Genomic DNA, 25,089 nt, shown 5'->3' on the forward strand with positions numbered 1-25,089 from the left:
ACAAATGTTGCTAAAGAAAGAGATCTGTACAGCTTATAATCACTTAGAAAGGGAGGGGTGTGGCATTCAAGGCTGTGGACCCATTTGGTTTATCTGCATATTGATAAGGAAAAGTGTTTTGATTGGTTGAGAAATAAATCAGATGTATGATCCATAGGTATTGTGCATTCATTGGTTTCAGCAAGTGTGAGATACGTAATCAGTAATCAAATAGATTATATATTGTAATCAATAACCAAATAGGTAGTGTTGACTAACAGAGAATATTAATTCTCTCACAAAGGGTAAGTCTTAGTCTGTTTGATTAGGAGATTCTAGACACTAGAAAGCCCCTGGGTTCACACAGAGGTCTGTGTACCTACTGACCCAGTGAAGAGGGGGTAAGTTGGACTTGAAAGGTAAAGCAGGCTGGTAAAAACTGGGTGAAACCAGTTTTTAGGAGTGAGCTCATCATGCGATGACCAAATTAATGGACAAACAGATGCACATATTTGAGAATGAGCTAATATCAAAATTTGAGAAGTAACGTGGGGGTTATCAAATTACCCCAGATAAATGGTACACTGTTGTTTGGAACACTGTATTTATGCAGTTGGGTCTCTCGAGACCCTGAGCCACCTGATGCTGAAATAAAGAAGCCTTTTTTCCTCTTGCACAAAAAGTATCTGAAGACTCTTTCCTTTTTGACATCTGTTGAGAATTTAAAACAGTTATTAGTGAAAGTGTTTACACACACACACAAACACACACACACACACACACACACACACACACACACACACACACACACACACACACACACACACACACACACACACATCTTCTTCTCCTTCTGGGTCACGGGGGGAGCTGGAGCCTATCCCAGTTGTCAACGGGTGGAAGGCAGGATACAGACAGGTGTGAACGTGTTTAGCTGGTATTAAAAGGTTTCTTTTTATTCATAACATTATGTTGGAAGCCTGGGCTTGAAGGGGATAGCCTTTGGTCCTGACACAAGGGTCACCCTAAAAGGGCACTTGATTTACCCACTTGATTCTTAAATGTTACGTTGCTTTTTCCCTATGGCTACTTCATTGCTTCTTTTCTCTCACTGTCTTTGTGATATTTCCATTGTTTACTGTGGTTTATGAATTATTGCTCTCAAACATCAATAGCAAGAAGCTGTGAAATGTGTAATGATATTAGATGCTGCTTTGAAATACAGTGTTGTTTCTACCCGCACAGGAGGTAGAGGAAATGATGGTGCCCCAATCATCACCTTCCCAGAATACTCTGGCTTCAATGAGCTTCCTGAGGAGGACTTCATTAACGTAGTCACGTATCTGACCAGCATACCCAGGTAAGCCTACCTTCCCCCTTTAACTTTTTAAATTGTGAAAATTGTGGTCCTGATGTTCATATCTTTAAAGCAGTTGTTTGAAGTATCCCAAGGCATTGCTTTCCTACCTACAATCTCTCTCTTTTCAGTCTGGATGCGGCCAGTATTGGTTTCATAATTATCATTGACCGCCGGCGGGACAAATGGAGCTCAGTGAAGGCCTCGCTTGCTCGGATAGCGGTAAAAAAAATTTGAATAGCAGTTCAAATTTCTCCCTGCCGATATCTTCAGATCTGAAGGCTGTTTTGCTGTAGTGACAAATATTCTAAGTTTAATTCAGTGAAAAGTAATTTTTTTGCTATAGTAAATAATCAGCAACTCCCACAGTGAGCAAGAATGATCCTATAGTTGACATCAGTGTACTGAGTGCAGAACATGCTTAATTTGACAATATTTAATAAATGTTAAAAGTGCAGAATGTGCTTAATTTGACAGTAGTATTTAATAAAAGTATTTTCAGCATGTATTTCCAGGCAGAGTTGTGTGTGTATATATATATATATATATATATATGTACACTGCTCAAAAAAATAAAGGGAACACTCAAATAACACATCCTAGATCTGAATGAATGAAATATTCTCATTGAATACTTTGTTCTGTACAAAGTTGAATGTGCTGACAACAAAATCACACAAAAATCATCAATGGAAATCAAATTTATTAACCAATGGAGGCCTGGATTTGGAGTCACACACAAAATTAAAGTGGAAAAACACACTACAGGCTGATCCAACTTTAATTTAATGTCCTTAAAACAAGTCAAAATGAGGCTCAGTATTGTGTGTGGCATCCACGTGCCTGTATGACCTCCCTACAACGCCTGGGCATGCTCCTGATGAGGTGGCGGATGGTCTCCTGAGGGATCTCCTCCCAGACCTGGACTAAAGCATCTGCCAACTCCTGGACAGTCTGTGGTGCAACAAGGAGACTGATGGAAGAAGCGAGACATGATGTCCCAGATGTACACAATGAATCGGATTCAGGTCTGGGGAACGGGCAGGCCAGTCCATAGCTTCAATGCCTTCATCTTGCACGAACTGCTGACACACTCCAGCCACATGAGGTCTAGCATTGTCCTGCATTAGGAGGCCAACCACACCAGCATATGGTCTCACAAGGGGTCTGAGGATCTCATCTCGGTACCTAATGGCAGTCAGGCTACCTCTGGCGAACACATGGAGGGCTGTGCGGCCCTCCAAAGAAATGCCACCCCACACCATTACTGACCCACTGCCAAACCAGTCATGCTGAAGGATGTTGCAGGCAGCAGATCGCTCTCCACGGCATCTGCAGACTCTGTCATGTCTGTCACATGTGCTCAGTGTGAACCTGCTTTCATCTGTGAAGAGCACAGGGTGCCAGTGGTGAATTTGCTAATCCTGGTGTTCTCTGGCAAATGCCAAGCGTCCTGCACGGTGTTGGGCTGTGAGCACAACCCCCGTCTGTGGATGTTGGGCCCTCATACCATCCTCATAGAGTCGGTTTCTAACCATTTGTGCAGACACATGAACATTTGTGGTCTGCTGGAGGTCATTTTGTAGGGCTCTGGCAGTGCTCCTCCTGTTCCTCCTTGCACAAAGGCAGAGATAGCAGTCCTGTTGCTGGGTTGTTGCCCTCCTACAGCCTCCTCCATGTCTCCTGGTAGTGCCTCCAGCCTCTGGACACTACGCTGACAGACACAGCAAACCTTGCCACAGCTCGCATTGATGTGCCATCCTGGATGATCTATACTACCTGAGCCACTTATGTGGGTTGTAGAGTCCGTCCCATGCTACCATGAGTGTGAAAGCACCACCAACATTCAAAAGTGACCCAAACATCAGCAAGAAAGCATAGGTACTGAGAAGTGGTCTGTGGTCCCCACCTGCAGAACCACTCGTTTATTGAGTATGTCTTGCTAATTGCCAATAATTTCCATCTGTTGTCTATTCCATTTGCACAACAGCATGTGAAATTGGCCAAGACTTTTCAGTTAATTTAGACCAATATAGAATGGCCTAAAACATAAAGTAAAACAACATGGCCTAAAATTTTGTGGGCAAAACCACAACAAAGTGAAAAACAAAAACAAAGTAAAAAGAAGAAAATGCTGTCAGTCGTAACTGACATTTAATTATAAACAGTATAAGAGCAGAAAATCATAGAATAGATCATATTCAGGACCACAAACTCCTATTTTTACTTGTTTACTTTTTGCTTTTATATACTTCAGTATGTTTAAATGTCGATGCTTTTTAACTTTTACTCACATATATTTTTGGCTCCATAATCAATTTGTCTATACTTTTTCCACCCCTGACTTTTGTTGTAGCAAAAGTAAATGTAAAAGTGAAATGCCCAAAAAGTCCTAAAAGTACAGTGACTAAAGCATGTGTTTTCTGTCATTTCTAGTTTTCTCTTCTGTTTCTGTTTTTCTGTTTTCTGTTCAATCTGACACCACTAGAAATAGGATAGACAGAGCTGGAGGACAGCTGGTGGATCAGTATCCTCAAAATTAATAATGTAGAAGAGAAAGGCCGAGGAGGATAATTGAGTTCACAAGGTTAAGGTGTTACAAAATGAATCACTATTTTTCTATACAGTACATCTCAAACATGTTAAGATGTTGGTATCACATGAGTGACAGCCATCACAGTGATGATTGTGTCAAAATAAAGGTTGCATGAGATCTCAAGGAAACATGAAAAGTGATTAATAAATAATTTGTCCTGAATTTTTTTAATTGATGTGACGTTTGTTTGTGTGATCAACAGGGGGCATTCCCTGGCAACTTGCAACTAGTTCTGGTGCTGAGGCCGTCACGTTTCTTCCAAAGAACCATTGCTGACATTGGCATCCGGTTGCATCGGGATGATTTTAAAATGAAGGTACCGGTAAGCATGCTTCAAGACTTTGTTTTCCCGAGCTGAAGTGTTTAATGCCTGTGTACGTATGTATGTATGTATGTATGTACACACTCACACATACACACAGAGAGTGAGACAGACCATCCAGTCAAAACAGCAATTACAAACTAACTATTGATTTTTTAGCATAAAACATCATTCAAATTCAAATTCAAAACATTTGTTCAGTAATAACGCTAACGCAGTCTAGAGTAAAACACAAATGCTAAATAGCATACTGTAATTTTCTATTTATAGCAGTTGATGTATAATAATTCCTTAATAAGTTATCTTCCTCAAACAAGTATTATGCACTCTAGATGTAAATTTTATTCAAACTTTACTCACCATGATATGCCCCTTTTTAATTATTATGGAGTCATCTACAGCTCTGTTTCTCATTTGGGACACATGTGCTTTTACAACTCCCTACTAGTTACCCATGAAGCTTTAAAGTACAAACTCCGTAATATCATCGTTTCATGTATGTATCTTCAACAAATTGGTTTTAAAAGATCAAAAACTTTTTTTTTAATGGTAGTGTATTTATAAGTTTGATTGTCACCGTCTCAACCTGTCTAATGCATGTGTGCCTCCGTCGAGTGCCTCCATCCCACTTGCTTGTTGAATGTGAAGAATGCATGGTGTTCAGTTTATTTTTTGTATGTGTTGCGTTTTGAGTCGTATCTTTGTTGAGTTTTCTGTCATTCTGTTTTTCTCTGTGTGTGGTTTCCTCTTGCTTAGCTGCTGTGAAAGAGTGAGACTGAGAAAATCCAAAAAGAAACATGTGAAAGTGCAGTACCATGAATACATCAGATACATTTTGCACAGATGTTCAGGTCTATCAGCAGAGATCCTCAGGAGGACATGTTTTTCTGCAGTCGCCTGGCAGCTGTGGTCATCCACATCATAATCTATGTGATGTTGGGCTGTATTTGGGACAACCTTATTGGTTGTACACTGTATGTGAAATGTTTGTAGACACCAGCTCATCCAGTGTTTCTTCCAAAATTAAGAGGATCAAAAGGAAATTTCTCCTTCCTACCTGTTACTTTGATGTACCAATAGCTTCTAATCTTCTGGGAAGGCTTTTCACTACAAATTGAAATATTGCTGTGAGGATTTAATTGGATTCAGCCACAAGAGCCTTAGTGAGAGCAGGAGCTGATGTTGGTTGATTCATTCTGGTTCAAATGTGCAAGTGTGCACAATTGAATGCATGTGTCAGCAATGGGTGCACCTTAAAGTTCTGAATTTACTCATTAGAAGAGCTGTCTGGATACTTTTGGGTATATAGTGTATATATGGTTATGGTGTATATATAATTGTTTACTCTATGGGTGGACTAAGAGCTTTGTGAAGCATATTCCACAGTATTCTGCTTGGTCTTATTACCTTTTAGATTGTCATGCTGAATTCCCTTTCTGATCTGCATCGATACGTGGACAAAGGTCAACTGACATGTGAGCTAGGGGGGAGTCTACAATACTGTCACAGTCAGTGGATCCATCATCGCACAGTAAGTCAGAGCCATTGTATCATGGCTAAATTATGTCTTCTCATTTACTGAACATTTGAATATTTTTTACTGTTGACAAGTCACCCTAAATATCTTGGTTACTTGTAGGCTACCTAAATTGGGACTTCACAACATATGCATAAGCATCGGAAAACATACTTTACTTACTGAAGTTTTTATATATATATATATATATATATATATATATATATCAGGATGTACACAGCTTACAAGTATCATTGATTTTTGCACAATGTTGTGCGAGTATTCTTAGCCTAGATTATTATAGATTAACCTTTATTAGAGCCAGGTACATGCTGTATCTACAGCATAGACATCTTAATACAGCTTATATACGGTGACCCCAAAAAGTATATGGACATTTGTGCTAAACCTAAGTTTGTTGTGTTGAAAAAAAAAAAAGTGAAACCAGATGACATTATTTCAAACAAATCATTTCCACATTTGTGCTTAGTGCAGTTTGCTTGAAAAAGCTTTCTCCACAAAACACCTACTGTCAGTTTGATATTGTGCTAAAAGAGTTTATCTTTGAAACAAATATGAATTTGTTGAATGTTTTATGCACCTTTATTAGGTTAACAAAGGTTAAAGGATTAAAGTGTCCAAATACTTTTTAGGGCCACTTTAGGTCTGGACTGTATCTACAGTGAGGAGACCCAGGAATTCTGACACTTTTATGTCATTTAATGTAATGCCAGTGCATATATCCACTTCAGTTCCACAAACATGTCTTTTGATTTTGTACTTATAAATATGATCACACAAGTATATATTCATAAGGATAAACAAAGATATGTTTAAAACTGGATAGGAGAAAAAGTATTCACAACAAATATTGTCACAACAGGATAATGTTAGTACTTTGTGTCAGAGTCATTGTTGGCAGTTACAGCTTTGAGATGGTACGAAGTAATTAGCTTTTTGCAACATTTTGGCCCATTTCTATCTGTCTTTAATTTCCCAAGGGTGTGAGTGTCCCTCTAATGGACCTCCTCTGTAAATTTTCAGTGCATTTCATATCAGAAGATTAGCTAGACCATGTAAGCACCTTCACATTCTTTATATGTTTGGGGCTGTTGTCTTGTGATTGTGGACTTCAGAAGGACACAAATGCCTCATGTTCTTCCACTGTTCATCCTCTTACCACTTCAGTAGTAGAGACAGTGCACACCTCCTTAATGCTGAAGAAGGCTCTATAGTGCCTCTACTTCTTAAGGAGTCTGACCGGAGTACACCCATCCTCAACTGCTTCTACAAAAGCATCATAGGGGTCATCCTGACCTGCAGCATCCCTGTCTGGTATAGAACTTGCATCATCTCAGACAGGATGGTAATGAAGATTATTGCTGGGTCAGGTTTCTGGGCCATTTAGGACATCTACACTGAATGGTGTAAAAGGAAGGCATATGGCATCATCCATCACATGAACTGTTAACACCAGTCCCATCTGGAAGAGCATCTGGGACAGGTTCTCCACACAGATCTACCTGATGGACCTGTAAACATTCTCTGAACTGCTACTTAAGCACCTTACCTACTGCGCCCGGTCACTTTGATGTGAAACATTATTCTTCACTTTAAATGCACAGTCACTTGAATCTGTACATTGTCTCCAGTTTTATTAATCTACTTGTTGTGCTACTAAAGGGTAATATTGTCAATACTTTGATAATATTTTCCACACTATTATTATTGCTGTAGACCAACAAATGGTTTATTTTCCACCACCCCTTTATTCAATGGCTAGTCTCCACTGTCCTGCACTCTCAGAAAAAAAAGGAATGAAACTGTCACTGGGGCAGTTCCCCTCTTCTCATTGGGGTGGTACCCTAAAGGGTACATGTCAGTAACTTTAGTCAGGGAACATAATTGTACCGTAATCCATTGAAACTTATTGTATTTTCCACACACCCCATCTCGTCCGAAGTCTTTTTACTTTGTTGCTCTGTTTTAAAACACTACAATATGAAAAGGGTTCAAATATTTTCACCTGGTAAAAACTTATTTAAAATACACAATTAGACCTTAAAACCACTGTTTACCTTTGAGGGTACATTTACATTATTTGTACCAAATATTTGTAAATGCAAACTGTACCTGCACAGAACGTTTATTTCCAACAGTGTATGGTCAATTTTTGTATTGTTGTATAATTATTTTATAATATAGTGCATTTTATTGAACCAGTTGAACTGACAGAGATGTTTATGGTCTTCACTGTGGCTCTGTAGCTTTTTCCTTTTGTTTTGTTCTAAACATTTTGAGAACTTTAGGAAGTTCCTTCACTTTGTGAATATACGCAGAGTATGTTAACAGAAGCAAAAGTGCCTGAGTACTTGTTTCTCCTCAACTGTATGCCTATAGAAGCGTTTTGTTTTGTTGTGCTTAGTGACACAAAAGGAATATAAAAGACTTGTCTCGTTAACTAGGCCATTGAAAACTTTGCCGTGACGGTGAAAACCACAGCCCAAATGTTACAGAAGTTTGGGACAGACTTAGCAGAAACCGAACTCCCCAATGATGTGCAGTGCACCAAGGAACTGCTGACAGATCACACAGATAAACATGACAAGCTCAAGGTAGGGGAGCATATTTAACTACTATAAAATGACTGTGCACATATATTACACTCATTTTTTACATTAAATATGCACAATGTTTATGATGCACAAATTTCTGTGTTTCAGGATGAACTGAAGTTAGCAATGAAACAAGGACACACTCTGTTATCATGTATCAAAGACCAGGCCAACAAAGCAGAAACCCACAAACTAAACCCGGATGAAATGGAAAATCAAACCACTGTCGAAAGGTCTCTGGTTTCCGTTGAATGTTGCAAAACGTTCTGTACACTCTACAGTCTTGTCACTAAACTCATAAAGCTTTCACAGTTTTGATTAGAAAACTATTCAAAATGGCTGCAAAAAAAAAGTTTTATTTCTTATAAAGAATCTTATGAGCAGTGATGTTACTGAGCTAACAAGCATTTACTTTGCAGCTCATTCGATCACATACTGTGATATTTTGAGCTGTGGCTTTTGCTATGTGTAAGAATAGTTGTTGCACCATGACAATTACTGACACCTTGTTTGTGTCAGTAACTGAAACTTTGGTGGTTACTAGCTAGCAGCAGTCTCCAGTACCTTAATGTGAATGACATTTAAAGCTGCAATTTGACCTAAAAAAAATCTTTTATAGCGAAGTTTAAGTTTACACTTGCCTTTGATATTTGGCTGAGCATTTTGTGTAGAATTGTTAAGTAGCAAACTGAATTTCAATAATGTTTACAATAATTCAATAATATTTCAGTAATGCTGATTTTTTTTTACATGAACTGTAACCGGAATAAATGAAGGATATAATAAGTAATAAATAAATAAGTAATGGTTAATTTTAATTAACTATAATAAAGAAAAATATTTGGTTTGCTTCTTTCCAGTTTTGCACTAGAGCTGCGAGGCTAATGTATCTAAATAGTAAAATACTTGTCAACCTAGCAAATAAAACAGGGAGGTAAGTAATGGAATATCTGTAAATTTGGTAAAAAACAAAGTACAGCTTTGAGCACAGACAGACATCAGACATTTATCATTGCTCAACTGGATCAGAAATCTGTGTTTGTGCAAGTGTGCAGTTTGCTTATCCTGTGTGCTGCTTGGCGTTGCGCAAACCTCATTTCCAATCTGTATTTTAATGGTGCATTACTTAAACACATCTACATATTTTTCAACAGTCATATTGTTCCAATAGTGTTTACTTCTCTAAGTAATGAAATGAAACAATATGATATGTTGCGGATTGTCTTAGTTTTGCTTTGCATATGTTTCAGTAGCCTGTTTAAATATCAGCAAACAAAATGTAGATCTAGGCCTGCGGGCCAGTTTTGACTTGTAAGTTTAAGTGATCATTTTTTAATCCCACAAACGGGGAAGTTCCACTTCCACATTAAAACCATTCATGAAGTGAAACACCACATACACACACTAGGGAAAGTGAGCACACTTGTCCAGAGCAGTCGGCAGCTCTATCCATGGCGATTGGGGGTTAGGTGTTTTGCTCAAGGACACCTCAGTCATCGACTGTCAGCACTGGGGATCGAACTGGCAACCTTCCGGTTACAGGGCCAGTATGGGCATTTGATTTATCTCACCTACCCCACCCTCCACCCAACTAGAGAACAAATATGTCACAACATGTAACTCATTAAATTTTTTCTATTTTAATTCTAGTCTTTAAACATTTTAGTAGTAAAATACAGTGTAATGTTAAAACAGACATTTTAAAAGCTTGATTTGAAGCCTAATTACCTTCTTTATTTGTATATTGTTTTGTCTTTTTATCCCTTGTCTCGACTCAAACATTGCACTTTGGTCCCCCAAGATTTTGGTATCCCTGCATTGTGGTAATTTGAGGCTGCCACAGTGGGCAAAAAACTAGAAGATGCTTTCCAAATAAGCAGCAGTCCCCAGCACAGAGAGAAAACCTGTGACATTTTACATTCACAGCTATGAGCACAACAACAACAGCATCATGTGAACAAAGACAAAAAATCCCCAAAAACATGAGTGTCGCAAGTAATCCAGGAGTTAACGGCTATGAATTAACGGAAGCATTGTGTAAACTGCATTGTGCTAACTGCAAACTGCCTGCCTGTGTCATCAAAAACTTGCCTCAAACCTTGTTCAGTTGTCACGTACAAAGACCAAGGAGTTGCATATGTGGTTTCTGACAATGTCAGAATGACTATTATGCTGTCAATAAAAAAATGTTTTTGTTGTTTTTGTTTTATTTGTTACAGGTTATTGGCTCAGTTGGATGAGACAGAAAATGCATTTGAACAGTTCTGGTCCAAACATCACCTCAAGTTAGAACAGTGTTTACAGCTCAGGCATTTTGAGCAAGACTTTAGAGAGGTATAGTGACCGATGTGCCACACCTCATACGTTTGTCATCCTTCTGTAATAAGCATACTTTCTTTCTTTATCCAGTGTTGATATGGAATCTTTTCAATATATTCTGTGTGTTTATGTGTGAAGGTAAAAATGTCTCTGGACAGCCTGATGGAGGCTTTGCTGGAGCTCTCAGACATTGGGGACTGTGTTGCTCGTGTAACACAGCTGCTGAAAGAACTGAAGAGTCTGGAAGATAGTGCTCAGGTTTGACTCATCATCACATCCTCATATCTCACATTTGCAGTCTAATTGAAATAACTAGTGGAGGAACTAAAAACACCTCATAGAGTAATGGTACCTGAATTTAGTCAACATAACCACAGATGTCTTATGTAAAGGTTCTCACTCCAGAATTTCAGTTATAATACTCACGGTCATTCGTTGTAAGGGTTTTGTGTCTGTGTGCATGCCACATTTTACAGGAGTCTTTGGAGAAGGCACAGCTGCATGCCCTGCACGGTGATCAGCTCATCCAGAGCAACCACTATGCTGTGGACTCCATCCGGCCGAAATGTGTGGAGCTGCGCCGCATTTGTGATGACTTCAGCAACGAGGCCAAGAAGAAATATGACATCTTGTCCAAATCACTTGAGATCCATACAGGCATAGACAAGGTTGGCGGAACCACTTAAAATATGTCAGATATGTATATCACTTCACCAATTTAACGTGTTGCACTTAAAAAGGGATCGACGGTGTCCCCAACATAAATTGATGGACGAAGAGTAATGTACACAAAGTGGTTTAGGAGATGGCCAATCTTCATATAACTAGCCAATCCGGCATGATTTATGAAATATGTTTTTTATGACTCATTGCTCTTCTGGCAGTAAGAAAGAGAAATGCAGCACTGTCACACCTGCTTGGTGAAATGCACTGTCATTGTCACTTAAATCAGCTTATGAGAACATGTCCTTTCATGAACTGTGTTGTAGTTATACTGAACCAAAGTGTAGAAGGGTATGGCTCACCCATGGCTCTATGCTCACTATTAAGTAGTTGAAGAAGTGAGCTTGATAGTGTGTGTATGTTTGTGTATGTATGCAGATCAATCACTGGTGTGAGAGTGGAGTGTATCTCCTGGCATCTCAAGCGGTGGATAAGTGCCAGTCTCAGGAGGGTGCAGAGGCAGCACTGCAGGACATTGAGAGGTACATGGAGACCGCTAAGGAGCAGCAGCTAAATCAACTCAGAGACCTCTACAACCAACATGAGATCATCCTCTCTGATCTCATAAAGGTGTGTGGCTTTTCTTAGAACTATAAATGGGTGTGTTGAAACTAGTTTTTTTTTATTGTAATAAACACATGTCCCAAACTTGAATAACACTAATAATCTCTATCTGCTGAATTATCAAATCAAATCAAATTTATTTGTATAGTGCTTTTTACAACTGATGTTGTCACAAAGCAGCTTCACAGAATTCCAGTAAAGACAAAGTTTTGACACGAAATGTAAAAACCTCCAGGGGAGCAACCCAGGGGTGACAGTGGCAAGGAAAAACTCCCTTAGAGCTGAGGAAGAAACCTTGGGAGGAACCAAGGCTTGCAAGGGGGACCTATCCTCCTCTGGTCAAACTACCCACAAGGTTATTGTACTACTAATATTAATAATAGTAGTATTATTAGTAGTAATAGCTAGGAGTCCATGAAAACATCAATGTAGGGTGGGCCAAGGCAAGTGGAGGTAGCTGGGGTGTGGGCAGCTGGTCTGAAACAGGTAGCAGGAGAACTTGACTGTCAGTCACCCATCAGTGTCTGGCCGGATAGGTAGGCAGTCATTTATTCTGAAAAAGTTAAGGAGATGGAATTAGTTTTGTTCTGTTTGGATGTATGTAAAACAGAGAATATGAATATGTCCAGAGTGTGGCTAATGACTCCAGCAGATCTGATGATAACAGCTTGACTAAAAGGAGAGAACCAGAAGGACACACAGACACAGGAGCACTCTAAAACAGTTTGGCAGCCCTCTGCTCCACTAAACTAAACTCAACTTTGTTACAGCAATATAGGCTTTAACAGTAAATTCGAACACAAACACAAAACACTATCCTAGAATGGGATATACTTGATCGTTAACTCTATTGAGACTGTTTATAATGATAGACATTATACTAATATTCTTGTTCACTGAAGGGCATTTGACTATTCAAATTTGGTGGAGTTCTTTCTTAGTTCTTTTCTGCTACAAGATATACACACGAGTAAAACATTTACAAAGTTTAACCCCTCAAAAATCCCAGACTTATTACATAATAAGCCTTATTATTTAGTAACTACAGGGACTTCAGTGCAAACTGGTTGAGCTATTCGGTTATACAAGTGTGTACTAAAACTGCCCACTACCATCTGGACGAAAAGAACACATATGTGAGAATGGTGTTTGTGGACTACAGCTCAGCATTCAACACCATCCTGCCCTCAAGGCTCAACATTTAGCTTTGGGATCTGGGTCTGAACAGTTCCTTGTGCAGCTGAATTCTGAACTTCCTGACGGGCCAACTCCAGGTGGTAAAGATGGGCAACATTACCTCCTCCTCACTGACCCTAAACACTGGAGCTCCTCAGGGCTGTGTGCTCAGCCCTCTCTTGTACTTCCTGTACATCCACGACTGCTCAGCCAGACACAGCTCCAATGTCATCATCAAATTTGCAGATGACACCACAATTGTTGGCCTGATCTCCAATGACAATGGCCTACAGAGAAGAGGTCAGCTTTCTGACACTCTGGTGGTAGGAGAAAAACCTGTCTCTCAATGTCAAGACCAAGTTTCTCAATGTCAAGACCATCAGGCTGCTGAACAGTCAGTAGTGCTGGAGTATCGGTCTATAGGCCTGTCACTGCACCTCTGAGTCACCATCTCCATGGACAATCACCACCTCACCCACACCTCATCAGACTCACTCTGATCCTCTGCACCTTCAATTTAGCAAATCTGTACTTACACATATAGATTGACATCTTGAACATCTATCTGTATCCTATTCATATCTTTTTCTTCTTGAATATTTACACATTTTTTGTATTTAAAGTCTATAAGGGGGCTACACGCCTAAGATTTTCATTCACTTTCCACCTGTGTAAATGTGATGTGACAATAAACTTGATTTGATTTGATTCCACATGTGCACAATGCAGACAGACAGCAAGCTAGGGTTGGACAGGTTTCTCATGCTGCTTTCACACCATTTTTGTTTTTTGTGAACTTTGATCACATTGTTCTGATAGGTGTAAATGTGTACTTTTGCCTGAGCATCAGCCAACTGACTGTTTGTCCTCAAACTGATAAACCACAAAGAAGCAGATAAAAGAGGCCAAACTGCAGTGATCAGCTACATAGTGAAGTTGTGCTGGTTTTTATAGTTTAGACTAACCACATCACCAAGTGTGCAAGCAAATCAAGGGTGGGTTGTGCAGGTTGAGATATATGGTCTTAGCGACTTTAGCATCATAGCTTCAGTTTGCAATTTGAGTCTTCCTAGCATTGTGGTGGCAATTAGTGTCCAACAAAAACAGAAAGGTCTTTTTGTATTACTTCTTGTATGGATATCTCAAAATTAAGATGAATTAGCTTTGGGTCCACAGTTTCTGTGTTTTATCCATCCATCCATGGATGGATGGATGGATGGATGAATATAAAATAACAACATAAGTGCAGTATTTGTCATTTTCTGTGCACAGTGTGACTTTAAAACTAAAGTGGCAATGGACTACATTTTAGAAAAGTCAGTAGCATTACAGTCAGGGATATTTTACTGATGCTACTTACACTGTTTGCCATCACAGTGGTATAATAACCCAAATAAAGAACGACTACGGACACCAAACATGTTCTGACTGATCAAACCACTGAAAAGCATGAGAGAACTCTAAAATAAAAGATCTCCATTTAAAATGAAACAATTTCTCAAAAGTGTGTCATTCCTGTCAGCTTTAAGTATTGCTTTCTTTTCCAGTTCATTTAAATAGTTACAAGTTAATTATGTTGCATAATGTACATATATAATCTTATATCCATTGCAATGAAATGTAAACAGTCACTTTTATTATTAGTTGCCAAAGTTATTAGTTGTTATCATGATTGGCCCCTCCCAGTCCTGTCCATGTGTTCGTGTTGTGTTTTGGTCTAGTCCACGTGCTTTTTGTTTTGATCCCAGTCCGGCCCCTTGTGTGGTTACTCCGCACCTGATTGTTCCCACCTGTGTTTCCACCTGTTTCTTGTGATCCTTTGTTAGCCCTAGTATATTTAAGCCATGTGTTTGCCCTGGTCTGTGTTTGGTCTTTGTACTGTTTGATCGTGTTTGATGTGTTGTATGTATTGTGTTGTATTCTCGTGGTGTTTGGTTCTTGTTTGAGGTTTTGTGTTCATTTTGACATGTCTGTCCCTCCTGCTCTCCGTATTGGCTGTTTGAACCTGGACCGTTTTGAAATAAATCTTGCTTATCTCCGCATATGTGTCCGCCTCCTTGCTCCCTGTTACATTTGTTTACTGACATATGTTTTGAGCATGTTCATTTGCACATTTTAGTATCATCTTCTTGCACTGCTAGAACCTACTGTATTTCATAGTATTTACTGATGTTGTTTTATATTGATCTTATATATGGTTTATTGTGTATTTTTAGCTTGAAATAATAATGGTAAAAATCTTTAATCTAATGTAACTCTGTGTTTTATAATGCTGTTCTTTTTGAAGGTACAGGTTAAGCTTCAGAAAGTACAGCCCAAGCTAAAAAGTGGCACATGCGTTGATTAATCTATATTAGTATTTCACTGTTGTAAGAAGACAACCTTATATCTCAACTTTTGTTGTTTTACAGCTTTTGGCATAATTTGGAAATGCCTGTTGCTCTTTACATTATGTGTAAGTTTCATGATGAATGGACAAACAAAAAAAAACCAAAATGACTTGGAAAATGTCTGGTTCCATTGACTTACGTTAAAAATAATGTAGGTTATTTCCTTTGTCCTGTAAAGTTACCATTTTGGAGACAAGGTTTTCTTCCGACAACAGCGATTTGTGTGTCTTAGTAGCATGTTGAATTGCCCTGACTCTTGTCAAGTCATAAGCATAAACTTAACTCAAACAGAAACTTTTTGAACAGTTCCACTACATTGATACTGCTTGAATCACTCTTATCATTGTTTGTTTTTTTTTTACCCTTTTTTGGCCATAATTGTAAATCAATTGTAATCTGTCTGTGTAGACCAATGTGGAGAATGCTTTGAAAAGGCTGGAAGAAGTGCACGAGATGTTTGAGAAGAGACACATCAGTCTGAAAAGGCTATCTGCGAAACAGACCAGACCAGTGCAACCTGTGGCCCCTCGACCTGAATCTTCACCAAAGCGCCCTTCACCAAAAACCCCACGGCCTCCAGGTTCAAGTAAGTAACCACAGAAACATTCCATGGAAACTCAATTTCTTTGCACTGCAACAGTCTCAAAACAATTGTCTGACCACAAACTGAAACTCAACACGGCACCTGCAGCTGACATCTACATTTGTCCGAATAGACAGGGTAGAATTTATAATACCACATAAACATTTTATATTATATACATTCAGAGACCTGCCCTCCACCTGTCTGACTTTCATAATTGCTTTATAGAGGCTTATTTGTTTCTTTGTCAGCCTGCTACATTGATTTAGTTTTTATTTTCAACATTTTGAACCCTATTTTATACTCGTTACTGTCTCATTTTTGCTGCATTTCTCTCCAGCACCAAATCGCAGAAGCTCAGAGAACAGTTCCATCAAGCAGCCCGCTGATGCTGAATTAGCAAGAAAGAAAAACATCCGTAAAGCTAAAGGCGGCATCAAGGTAAATCAAAGACCTTATCAGCTGAGCTCTATCCTCATTTGAAACTATTCAAATCATTGTTTACTATGGGCTAACTCTCTTACTCCCGTGACACTGTTTGTCTGTGTCCTGTCTAAGATTGAAGTTATGCATGAAGAAAGCCAAGGAGGTTCCAGCCACATTCTCGTGACCAGTGAGACAGAAGAGAGCCTGTCTAGCAGGCGGAGGTAAGTTATAGTCTGATGCTGTCCCAGCATTTATGAACATCAGACACTCTGGCCAGTCTAAGTATTTACCTCTCATTTACCTCACAGAGGTAATTTAATGTTTCAAATATTCTCAGTGCAAGTATAATAATGAAACCACACTCAACTTTTTGAGGGGGTTTGAAAGTCATCATACCCTATCAACCCTATGGAGTGCGTACCAAAAGGTATTTTTAGATTTCTTCAATATTTTGAGGTTTTTGCATAGTTATATACTACGTACTGTAACTGTCTATTTACAAACTTAAAGACTTGATTTAATCACCGCTTTTCAAATATTATTAATCACGAATGTTACATTTATTATAACTTTATTTGTAATGCTCCACAAGTTTCTAAGTCTTCTATAACTGTGTTCACCATTTTGAACAGATTTTTAAAATAAATTATATGTAACACATTTCTTATTAACTGATCTATTGACAACTTCCTAACTTTCTACTATTTATTTGAAAACTACAAAATTGCACAATATTTTATTCATCTGAAACTAAATTGGTTTTCATATTGTTGAAAACACTGATTCCAAACTTAACCTTATGGAATCTTTTGAAACTTTTGTCTTAACAAACCTCAATTTTTTCTTTAATTAATTAATTTATTTTAAAATATAATTTGAAAATGCTACCCATCCTTTAGCTTGTGAACATTTCATGATGAATGGACCACTAGAAAGGATCCTCAATTATTACTTGAAATGAAATGTTTACATTTACTTCTATGAAAAGTTCTATTAAATGTTTTTTTCTTCCACTGTAAAGTTACCATTATATATGTGAGGTAAAGCCTATGTGTATAGTGTAATATAATATTCACATTTTGTGATAAGGTATAAGTCAGAAAGTTCCATCATTATTTTGGTCAGTCTCTGGATGTTATATAATGAGATTTTCATTTCTCCAGTTACTTTAGGTCCCCTGAAATAGAGATACCTGAAAAGCTTTCCATGCTGATTTGTCCTTTCTTTGTTAGCTGAGAGTTTCTGTGCTCTCAAACATCATTTGCATACTGCATTTGCATTCTGTCTCGTTTTTTTTTTCTTCCTTAGCAGCACTTTTAGAATGAAAGGAGCCATAGGAATCAGATTGCACAGAATTTTGAATTAGTTTTCATTAATATTCAAATTTAGATATAAAATGTTGGGCAGTGCTGTTTTTCTTCCTTATATCGCAATGTGGATATAGAGCTTAGTTTGGTCAATGTCTGGGTTGTTTGCTGGGCTGCTCTGAGATTGCATATAACATTAAGTTTAGTAAGAACATGAGGTAATAGGAGGTCATAGAATTTAGAGCCTCTATCTTTCAGATTTTAAGTGTAGTTTAAAAAGGCTGACCACAATAACCGTTTTGTACACTGAGAATCTGAAAACAAATGCTGTGATTTTTTTTTGTTCTGTAAAAATGGTTTATATTATATTATTAATCTAATAATTTCCATATGGAGCTTCTTGAAGAGGAGGATGTGGTTTATAAGAACTTTGTTTGCAAATGCCAGTGGCAGGAAATGCCTGGTGTTAGTCTGGGGCTGCATGTGAAAAAGGGGAGTTGGGGGAAGGGTTAGGGTTGTGTGTGAGAACCAGAATCAGTCAGGTAATGGAGGCACAGCACTCTGTCACAGAGGAATGAAAGGCAAAGCACATTCATATTCAGTTTTAATCAAAACAAAAATGGCATTTGAGTGCATTTGTTCTTGTTTTTTAGAAAATGCAGTTCTGTGAGACATAACAGTGCTATAAATATTTTCTTACAAAATTAAATAGCCCTTGTGAAACAAATTTGGCAGAGGACTGATTTTTATTTGCTTGGTCCACATCTCAGGTCTCAATGTCTCTGTAGAATGGTAAACAAATGTAGAATGGCTTTGGCTTTTTCACTTGAAAGTCAAAAGAGCACATGTTTAAATAAACAATGAAATACTGCATTGTCTTTTGTAGTCCTTTTCACTGAGCATCAAGAAAAGGCGGCTTTGCATGAATAGGTGTTAGAATAATAAGGCTTACAAAGGAGCATTATTTTCACAGCTGTGCAGTATAGTTTCCCTAGAAATCCTGAGGATATACCGTTTACTTCTGGTGCAGTGGCCACCCTCCAGAGGTATCTTATATCGTTCTCGTGTCCATGTGAGGTGATCATCTTTTCATAAATGCATGGGTGGTAAGGTGCTTTTCCCTCACCAGAGAAGTAAACATGTTCCTGAGGTGAAACTCCAACTGTGATGGCACACATGCCCATGAAAACGTCATCAATATGGATAGATGCATTGAGGGACAAGGTGGCCTGGTAAATTTTGGCAGCAACGTCTCCAGACACAACATATCCTGCACCGGCCGTGTAGTCAGGATAGGAAGCCCACTGGTACATCTGAACAGGCACGTAGTACTTGCTATCCTTTCGTCTAATGGGAGGGGCTCCCCTGTGGACATGTCCCACCCAGAGCTCCTGGACATGCTGCTGGCTGAGGGATTGCAGGTAGTGCACCAAGTTGGGCATGTGGATGAAGACGTCATCATCGGCAGACATGAGAAAGCGTGCATGGGAGCATTTGGCGTGTGCCCAGCGGAACTGCAGCAACAGCTTCACTGTCAGATTGTGGAAAGTGTCAGAAAATTCCTGCTGGACTAAGTCCCCATGGACCTCATCTTCAGCGTAGAGGTCCTTCTGGAGTGCACTTCTCTTGTGCTGATCTGGGTGGATGCCCATGACGAAAACCACCTTGACCGTGACCCCCAGTTCCCTCTTAACGTAAGTCTGGTTCCCCCATGTTGAACGGATGGCCTCTCTTCTCTCTAAGTTCTCTGGAGACGATTTGACGAACAGGAGGAGGAACACGTCGCTGTCCGCACATATATTGTCATGGTTAATGAGGAACGGAAAGCTACCGAAACTGTCGGCCTCCTCTCGAGTCACACTGAAGCTTTTGTTGATGAAGTTGTAGCTGTTGATCAAATAACGATAAGAGTAGGACTTCACATGGCTCACTACATGGTGGTCTACTTGCTCCCAGCACACCATAAGCACTGACATAATACAGCACATTGAGATCAGCTGCAGAAACTGACATTTTTTGACTCTTCTAAAGTTCATAAACATTCTGATACCCTAACACTGTCTTTAACTGTCTTCCTCTCTCATTAAGTCAAGTAAGGTGAGACTGATTTATTGCTGCCAGCCACGCTCAGAAGTTGACATTGTTTGAATTCCATCATAGTTATATCAGTGCAAATGTGCTGGAGAAAGTTGTAAGTGTGGTCATTTTTCTCGTCAACGGCTGCCTCACTACATAATACTGTCAGTCCACATCTGTGTTTTGTGCTTCAGCATTGTTGCTCAAGTTGTCTGCAAGAGAAAAGGACATTTTTCCATAATTATTATGCAGCATAATAGTTTCTAACATAGCATGTATATACATGATGTATATCAAGCGTATAACATCATATATATATATATATATATATATATATATATATATATATATATATATATATATATATATATAAAACATTATAACATCATGTATGTAATGATTAATGTCCAGACATAGACTGGTTTGCCACAAAGCCCAGACAAATACAATTTATACAATACACCGATGGCACCTCTGCATTCTCATTGTTCTCAATTTTGTTGTAACATTCAATTGCATTACAGATCATTTCCCACAAAAGCATAGTATTCTATTATCACAGTACACAGTAATAATAGCTACAGGTGGGTCTGTTTTTCTTTCTTTTGTGCACGTTTATCAATAATGAATCACCATGTACACCATGTACTGTTATGATCTGACCTGCAGTGTCAAATATTTAGAGAATAAATAATTTTTCCAAAGGTTATTAACTGACTTGTGACAGTAGAAAAAAGCTTGTTGAAAGAGAGTTATGTTTACTAAGTTGAGCTTCTCATTGTGACCACGGTTGATGAGATCTGGTTGACATCATGTGTAAATTGGAAGGTGGATGAGATGGGGATGGGGGATGGAGGAAGGGGTCAAAAACCTCATTTAAAACCTTGTGGATGGGTATTCTTCAGTGCATGAAAGCAAACGCCAACCCAGCATTACATTAAACAATAGGGGGCTTTAAATAACAGAGCACACGGAAAATGCTGAGGGCTGTGTAAAACATTCGCTATGACAAAAAAGATCATTACAGCAGCAAATCTACGTGAAGCCAAGCCATGCAACAATGAGGACCCTTGAAAAACATGCTTTGAATCGCCTTGTGTCAAGAATTGCAGGGATCATCTGTCTAGGGCCCCACGCTGGCAGGCTGTCTGGCAGGTCTATCTGAACTAAGTGGCCGTCAAATTTTCGAAATGATGCCTGTACTGAGCATTTGGTGTAAAAGATATGTCTTATGTTGTAATCATTTGTGTAAAGAAATCATTGGAAATACAAAAGTAGTCTTGACAAATATATTTTGATAAGTTTGTAACTTTTTTTTTCTACAATCATTGACAATGAGGCTTCATGTAACCATCTAGCCTCAGAAAATATATACCCCAAAACAAACTGCCTGTTTAATATAATATAATAATTGTTTTATTATTAGTATTATTTTTTTGAAATGTACTTTTTTTGTACTTTTTTTTTGTAGTAGTACCACTGTAAATGAGGTCTCCTATAAATTGGTATCTGAATATAACTATTGGTAAAATTGGTAAATTGTTGTCTACACATCTTTATAGATTATAGTGAGATATAGATTGATGTAGGAATTGTGGGCCAACATCAACATGCAATATTTTTAATGTATACAGTTGCCGATGTCAATACTGATACATAAACATTTCGAAAATGTAGACAGTGTGGCTAGATCCACCTGGATGAATGTCATTTCTACAGTATTATAAATACAGTACAATTAATAAAATTTAAATTTAATTTACTCCAGAAGCTCAGCGTTCTGCTCTTCCGTAGTACAGCAAATACATTGTCAAATAGTTCAAAATATCAGTCAAATCTAAACATCTGTAAAATCGATACAAAATTCCTTTTTGTAATAGAATTTTAAAAATACTTTTTTGTTTGTTTGGAATCAACAAAGCACTGTAGTGGGAAAAACATTACCTTTTCTTTTCAAATGAAAGTGCTTGGTAGTACTTCACAATTCTCAAGTTTGATGCTCATATTTGAAGCGGTCACAGTTTGCACATTCATAACATACTATATGTGCCTTTTCACTGACCCTGAGTTAAAAATATATACAGTACCACTTAAGGCACTTCAACTGTTGCCATTGCACATACTATAGACCATACTATCCAATTACACATAGCACACAATCCTATGTCAGTTTTTTAATTGTCTAGAACATTTCGAATTGCATAGGCACTTGGAATCTCCATGAAAATGTGGAGCTAGTCTGGAAAGCCAACTTAACTGATTAAATTATAGCTGGGCAAGAGTGCTGTCAACAAGTAGGCTATTGATAAGACCATGTGATTGAAGCAAAGAGTGTGCTTTTATTTTGCATAGTCAAATATTCAAGTTGACATCTACAAGAATAACCAGTTTTAAAGGCAAGGCCCACTCAGACTAATAACACCAATATGTTAAAACATCCTGACTGACAACTCCAACAGGAAACTGGTTACATATTGTTAGGAGTTTGGTTATATGACCCACCTCTGCCATGCGTAAAAGATTACTTAAAAGAAAAAATGGCACAGCTGTTTATGTGGATAAGGAAGTGGCTGATTGAGCTCAAACCTGTATGTTCTCACAAGAGCTTTGTAAAAATAACGTGCTCCCCGAGGCTTGAAATATGTATGAAAAGACAGGTGTGTGCTGAGCTAAAAGTAGTTACATACTCAGTTTGATTAAATGCAATGGAGTTTAAAACAAAAGCTTCCCTGCCCCTTCTGAGTATAAATTTACTCACCAAATGTATCAGCCAACCGTCCTTTCTCTAGGATGAGATGGATATGTAGAAGCTTGCTGTAGGCTGACAGTTGTGTGTGGAGCACTGGTAAACATGTGACTGCTGTCTGTGCTGGAGCTGCTTCGTTTCAGGGAGGGACTGGTAAGGGTGAAGGGTGGAGAGTTAAAATTGAGGCATGGCGGATGAGGCTGGGCTAAACGTCTTTGTAAGGGAGGACGTTTGGTCTACTTTGGAATGTGTATCTGAATCATATAAGGCACAAGTGCTTCCACAGAATTCTTGTAAAATCACTAGGCAGTACAATAGAGGAACTGCAGCAAAACCAGCTTTAAAAACTCCTAATCAATGAATCTGAAATGAACACAGGTTGGGATCCCTGAGATAAAATAAAAGACGGTGATTTCATTATGAACACAAAGAAGCAAATATTAAACAAGTTCCACATGATGTTTTTATACATGTATAAATACATTTATATAAAAATGTTATTATTCATATAATAATATGATAATAAATTAGTAATATACTTATTAACATTTATATAATTTAATACTACTTTTTTTTTTCAAACACGTAATTGATTTCCTCCCAAAAGTTATTAGTATTGTTTTTTAGTTATAGTTTTACTGATTATTTATACAGGGTTACAGTAAAATAACCATTTACCAGGGTAATCCATATTTACATTGGAACAAGACAAGGCACATGGAGGAAAAAAGTATTTTTCTAAATTTTTAAAGCATCCGTCCACAGTGCTCACTACCTAGCTTAACCTCAAAATGTACAGTTTTGATTTTTCATAAACAATATTTACAATTACTTTTAATCTGTGTTACTACAATTACTGCTATCACCACAGCCCTGTAGTTGCCTGTCTCTTTATGGTGTAGCTGAATGTTTATTCATGTTGGCTCAGCAGTGAAACTAGTCCTACCTGACATTCAACTTTTCTGTTGACTGAACAGTTGATTGTTTTGTCAGAAGCTGACAGTAATGAAAGGCGCAGAGCTGTCTAGGCTTGTGTATTTTGTTCAAGGAAAGGGTTGACCACCCATATAAGTCATAGAAAGAGTGCAGTGGTTTTTGTATGAGAAAAGTACAAGAAACCTCTCAAATTTGTTATTTGTGACCCTCTTCTTTTAGCATGTTCTCTATGTGGTGTCACATCCCAGTACCGTGGTGTAACAGGAAACACAGAAGTAAACCAGACACATGATCTGTTGCTGAGGTTCTCAGGCAGAATCTCCTTTGTACAATAATGGACAATAATAGGCTGTACAATAGAGCCCACATCCACTCTCTCAGCTTGTCTGTAGCAGACACACATCTCTTCTAGTTTAACCAACTGGATGGGAAAGAGTAAAATTTGGCTGACCACTTAACATGACTTTTGTGGATCTGACAGACTAGTGATATAGCACATAAAAGATCAGGACCTTAGAACCGTGGAAATTGTTTATAATATAATTTTGACAAATAAGGTTAATGCCAAAGATGTTTGGCTACTTAAACAAGGGACTTTAAAAAAAAATTAACTTGTAAAGCCCTTCAGATGAGTGGAAACAAGGAAACACAGTGTTATTGATGGAAAATACTGCTCTTATGCAGCTATGCTGTGTTGCATATAGTGTGATCCTTGCAGAGAATTACATTTTAACCTGCTAAATGTGAGTGAGTTAGAAGTCAGGTCCTTTTGTGGTATAATCTTGAAGATATTTTTATATATGAAACATGTCCATTTGCCTGAAATTAATACAATTAGGCAGTTAAACCTTATTGACCTCAAACTGTAAATAAAGCTTTTTTTGACACATTCTTTTGTTTTCATAGATGTTTTTGTTCTGTTATGACATACTGCACTACTACCAGGGATATATGTTGCTAAATAATGTCCACATTTACCTGTCGTGAGCATTTTCCTCTCTTGTTACTCTCTGCAGACACATTATGAATGAGCTGATTGAGACTGAGAGACTCTATGTTGAGGAGCTCCAAAGCATAATGGAGGTACAGTTGTCACTTTATTTCTTGTGAGCTGTGGTGACCATAGCTGTGTAGTATCAAAGATCTCAGGTTTATTGCTCCTATTGTCCCAGGGTCTGACCCAGTACTGTGAGAATGTGCAACTCTTTAAAATAGAAGCTGTGAAAACTATGCTTAGATAGCAAATGAATGAATAAATAATAATGATCATCATCATCATCATCATCATCATCATCATCATCATCATCATTATTATTATTATTATTATTATTATCATCAGAGGAGTAGTAGTAGTAATAGTAGTAGTAGTAGTCAGTTACTGAAACTGATAACAGTTTACATTTAAAACACACAAAAAATAAATGATTAATAGTCTTTATTTCCTTTAGATTTTAGATC

At 38.1% G+C, this 25,089-nt stretch overlaps 2 protein-coding genes across 13 annotated transcripts in view; one reads left to right on the plus strand and one right to left on the minus strand.

Annotated features, from left to right (window-relative positions):
• mcf2l2 (MCF.2 cell line derived transforming sequence-like 2) overlaps positions 1-25,089 on the plus strand; it is a 78,785-nt gene that overhangs the window by 30,371 nt on the left and 23,325 nt on the right. For 11 of the 12 annotated variants that reach the window (XM_017717831.2, XM_037545160.1, XM_037545162.1 and 8 more), the window contains 14 exons: positions 1,225-1,339; positions 1,468-1,558; positions 4,135-4,254; positions 5,669-5,785; positions 8,236-8,385; positions 8,494-8,618; positions 10,605-10,719; positions 10,843-10,962; positions 11,181-11,372; positions 11,806-11,997; positions 15,966-16,143; positions 16,481-16,581; positions 16,699-16,787; positions 24,648-24,714. In XM_017717831.2, the coding sequence (XP_017573320.1) occupies positions 1,225-1,339; positions 1,468-1,558; positions 4,135-4,254; positions 5,669-5,785; positions 8,236-8,385; positions 8,494-8,618; positions 10,605-10,719; positions 10,843-10,962; positions 11,181-11,372; positions 11,806-11,997; positions 15,966-16,143; positions 16,481-16,581; positions 16,699-16,787; positions 24,648-24,714 (1,772 nt within the window). The remainder of the gene's footprint in view (positions 1-1,224; positions 1,340-1,467; positions 1,559-4,134; positions 4,255-5,668; positions 5,786-8,235; positions 8,386-8,493; positions 8,619-10,604; positions 10,720-10,842; positions 10,963-11,180; positions 11,373-11,805; positions 11,998-15,965; positions 16,144-16,480; positions 16,582-16,698; positions 16,788-24,647; positions 24,715-25,089) is intronic. The other variant, XM_017717830.2, reaches the window with a different exon arrangement.
• b3gnt5a (UDP-GlcNAc:betaGal beta-1,3-N-acetylglucosaminyltransferase 5a) lies at positions 18,461-22,846 on the minus strand. Its single transcript, XM_017717836.2, has 2 exons — positions 22,708-22,846; positions 18,461-20,161 (listed from the first exon to the last, which is right to left on the minus strand). The coding sequence occupies exon 2, from the start codon at positions 19,913-19,915 to the stop codon at positions 18,776-18,778; it is 1,140 nt and encodes a 379-aa protein (XP_017573325.1). The 5' UTR covers positions 19,916-20,161; positions 22,708-22,846; the 3' UTR covers positions 18,461-18,775.

Source organism: Pygocentrus nattereri, chromosome 15 (genome assembly GCF_015220715.1).
Source record: "Pygocentrus nattereri isolate fPygNat1 chromosome 15, fPygNat1.pri, whole genome shotgun sequence".
Classification (NCBI taxonomy): domain Eukaryota; kingdom Metazoa; phylum Chordata; class Actinopteri; order Characiformes; family Serrasalmidae; genus Pygocentrus; species Pygocentrus nattereri.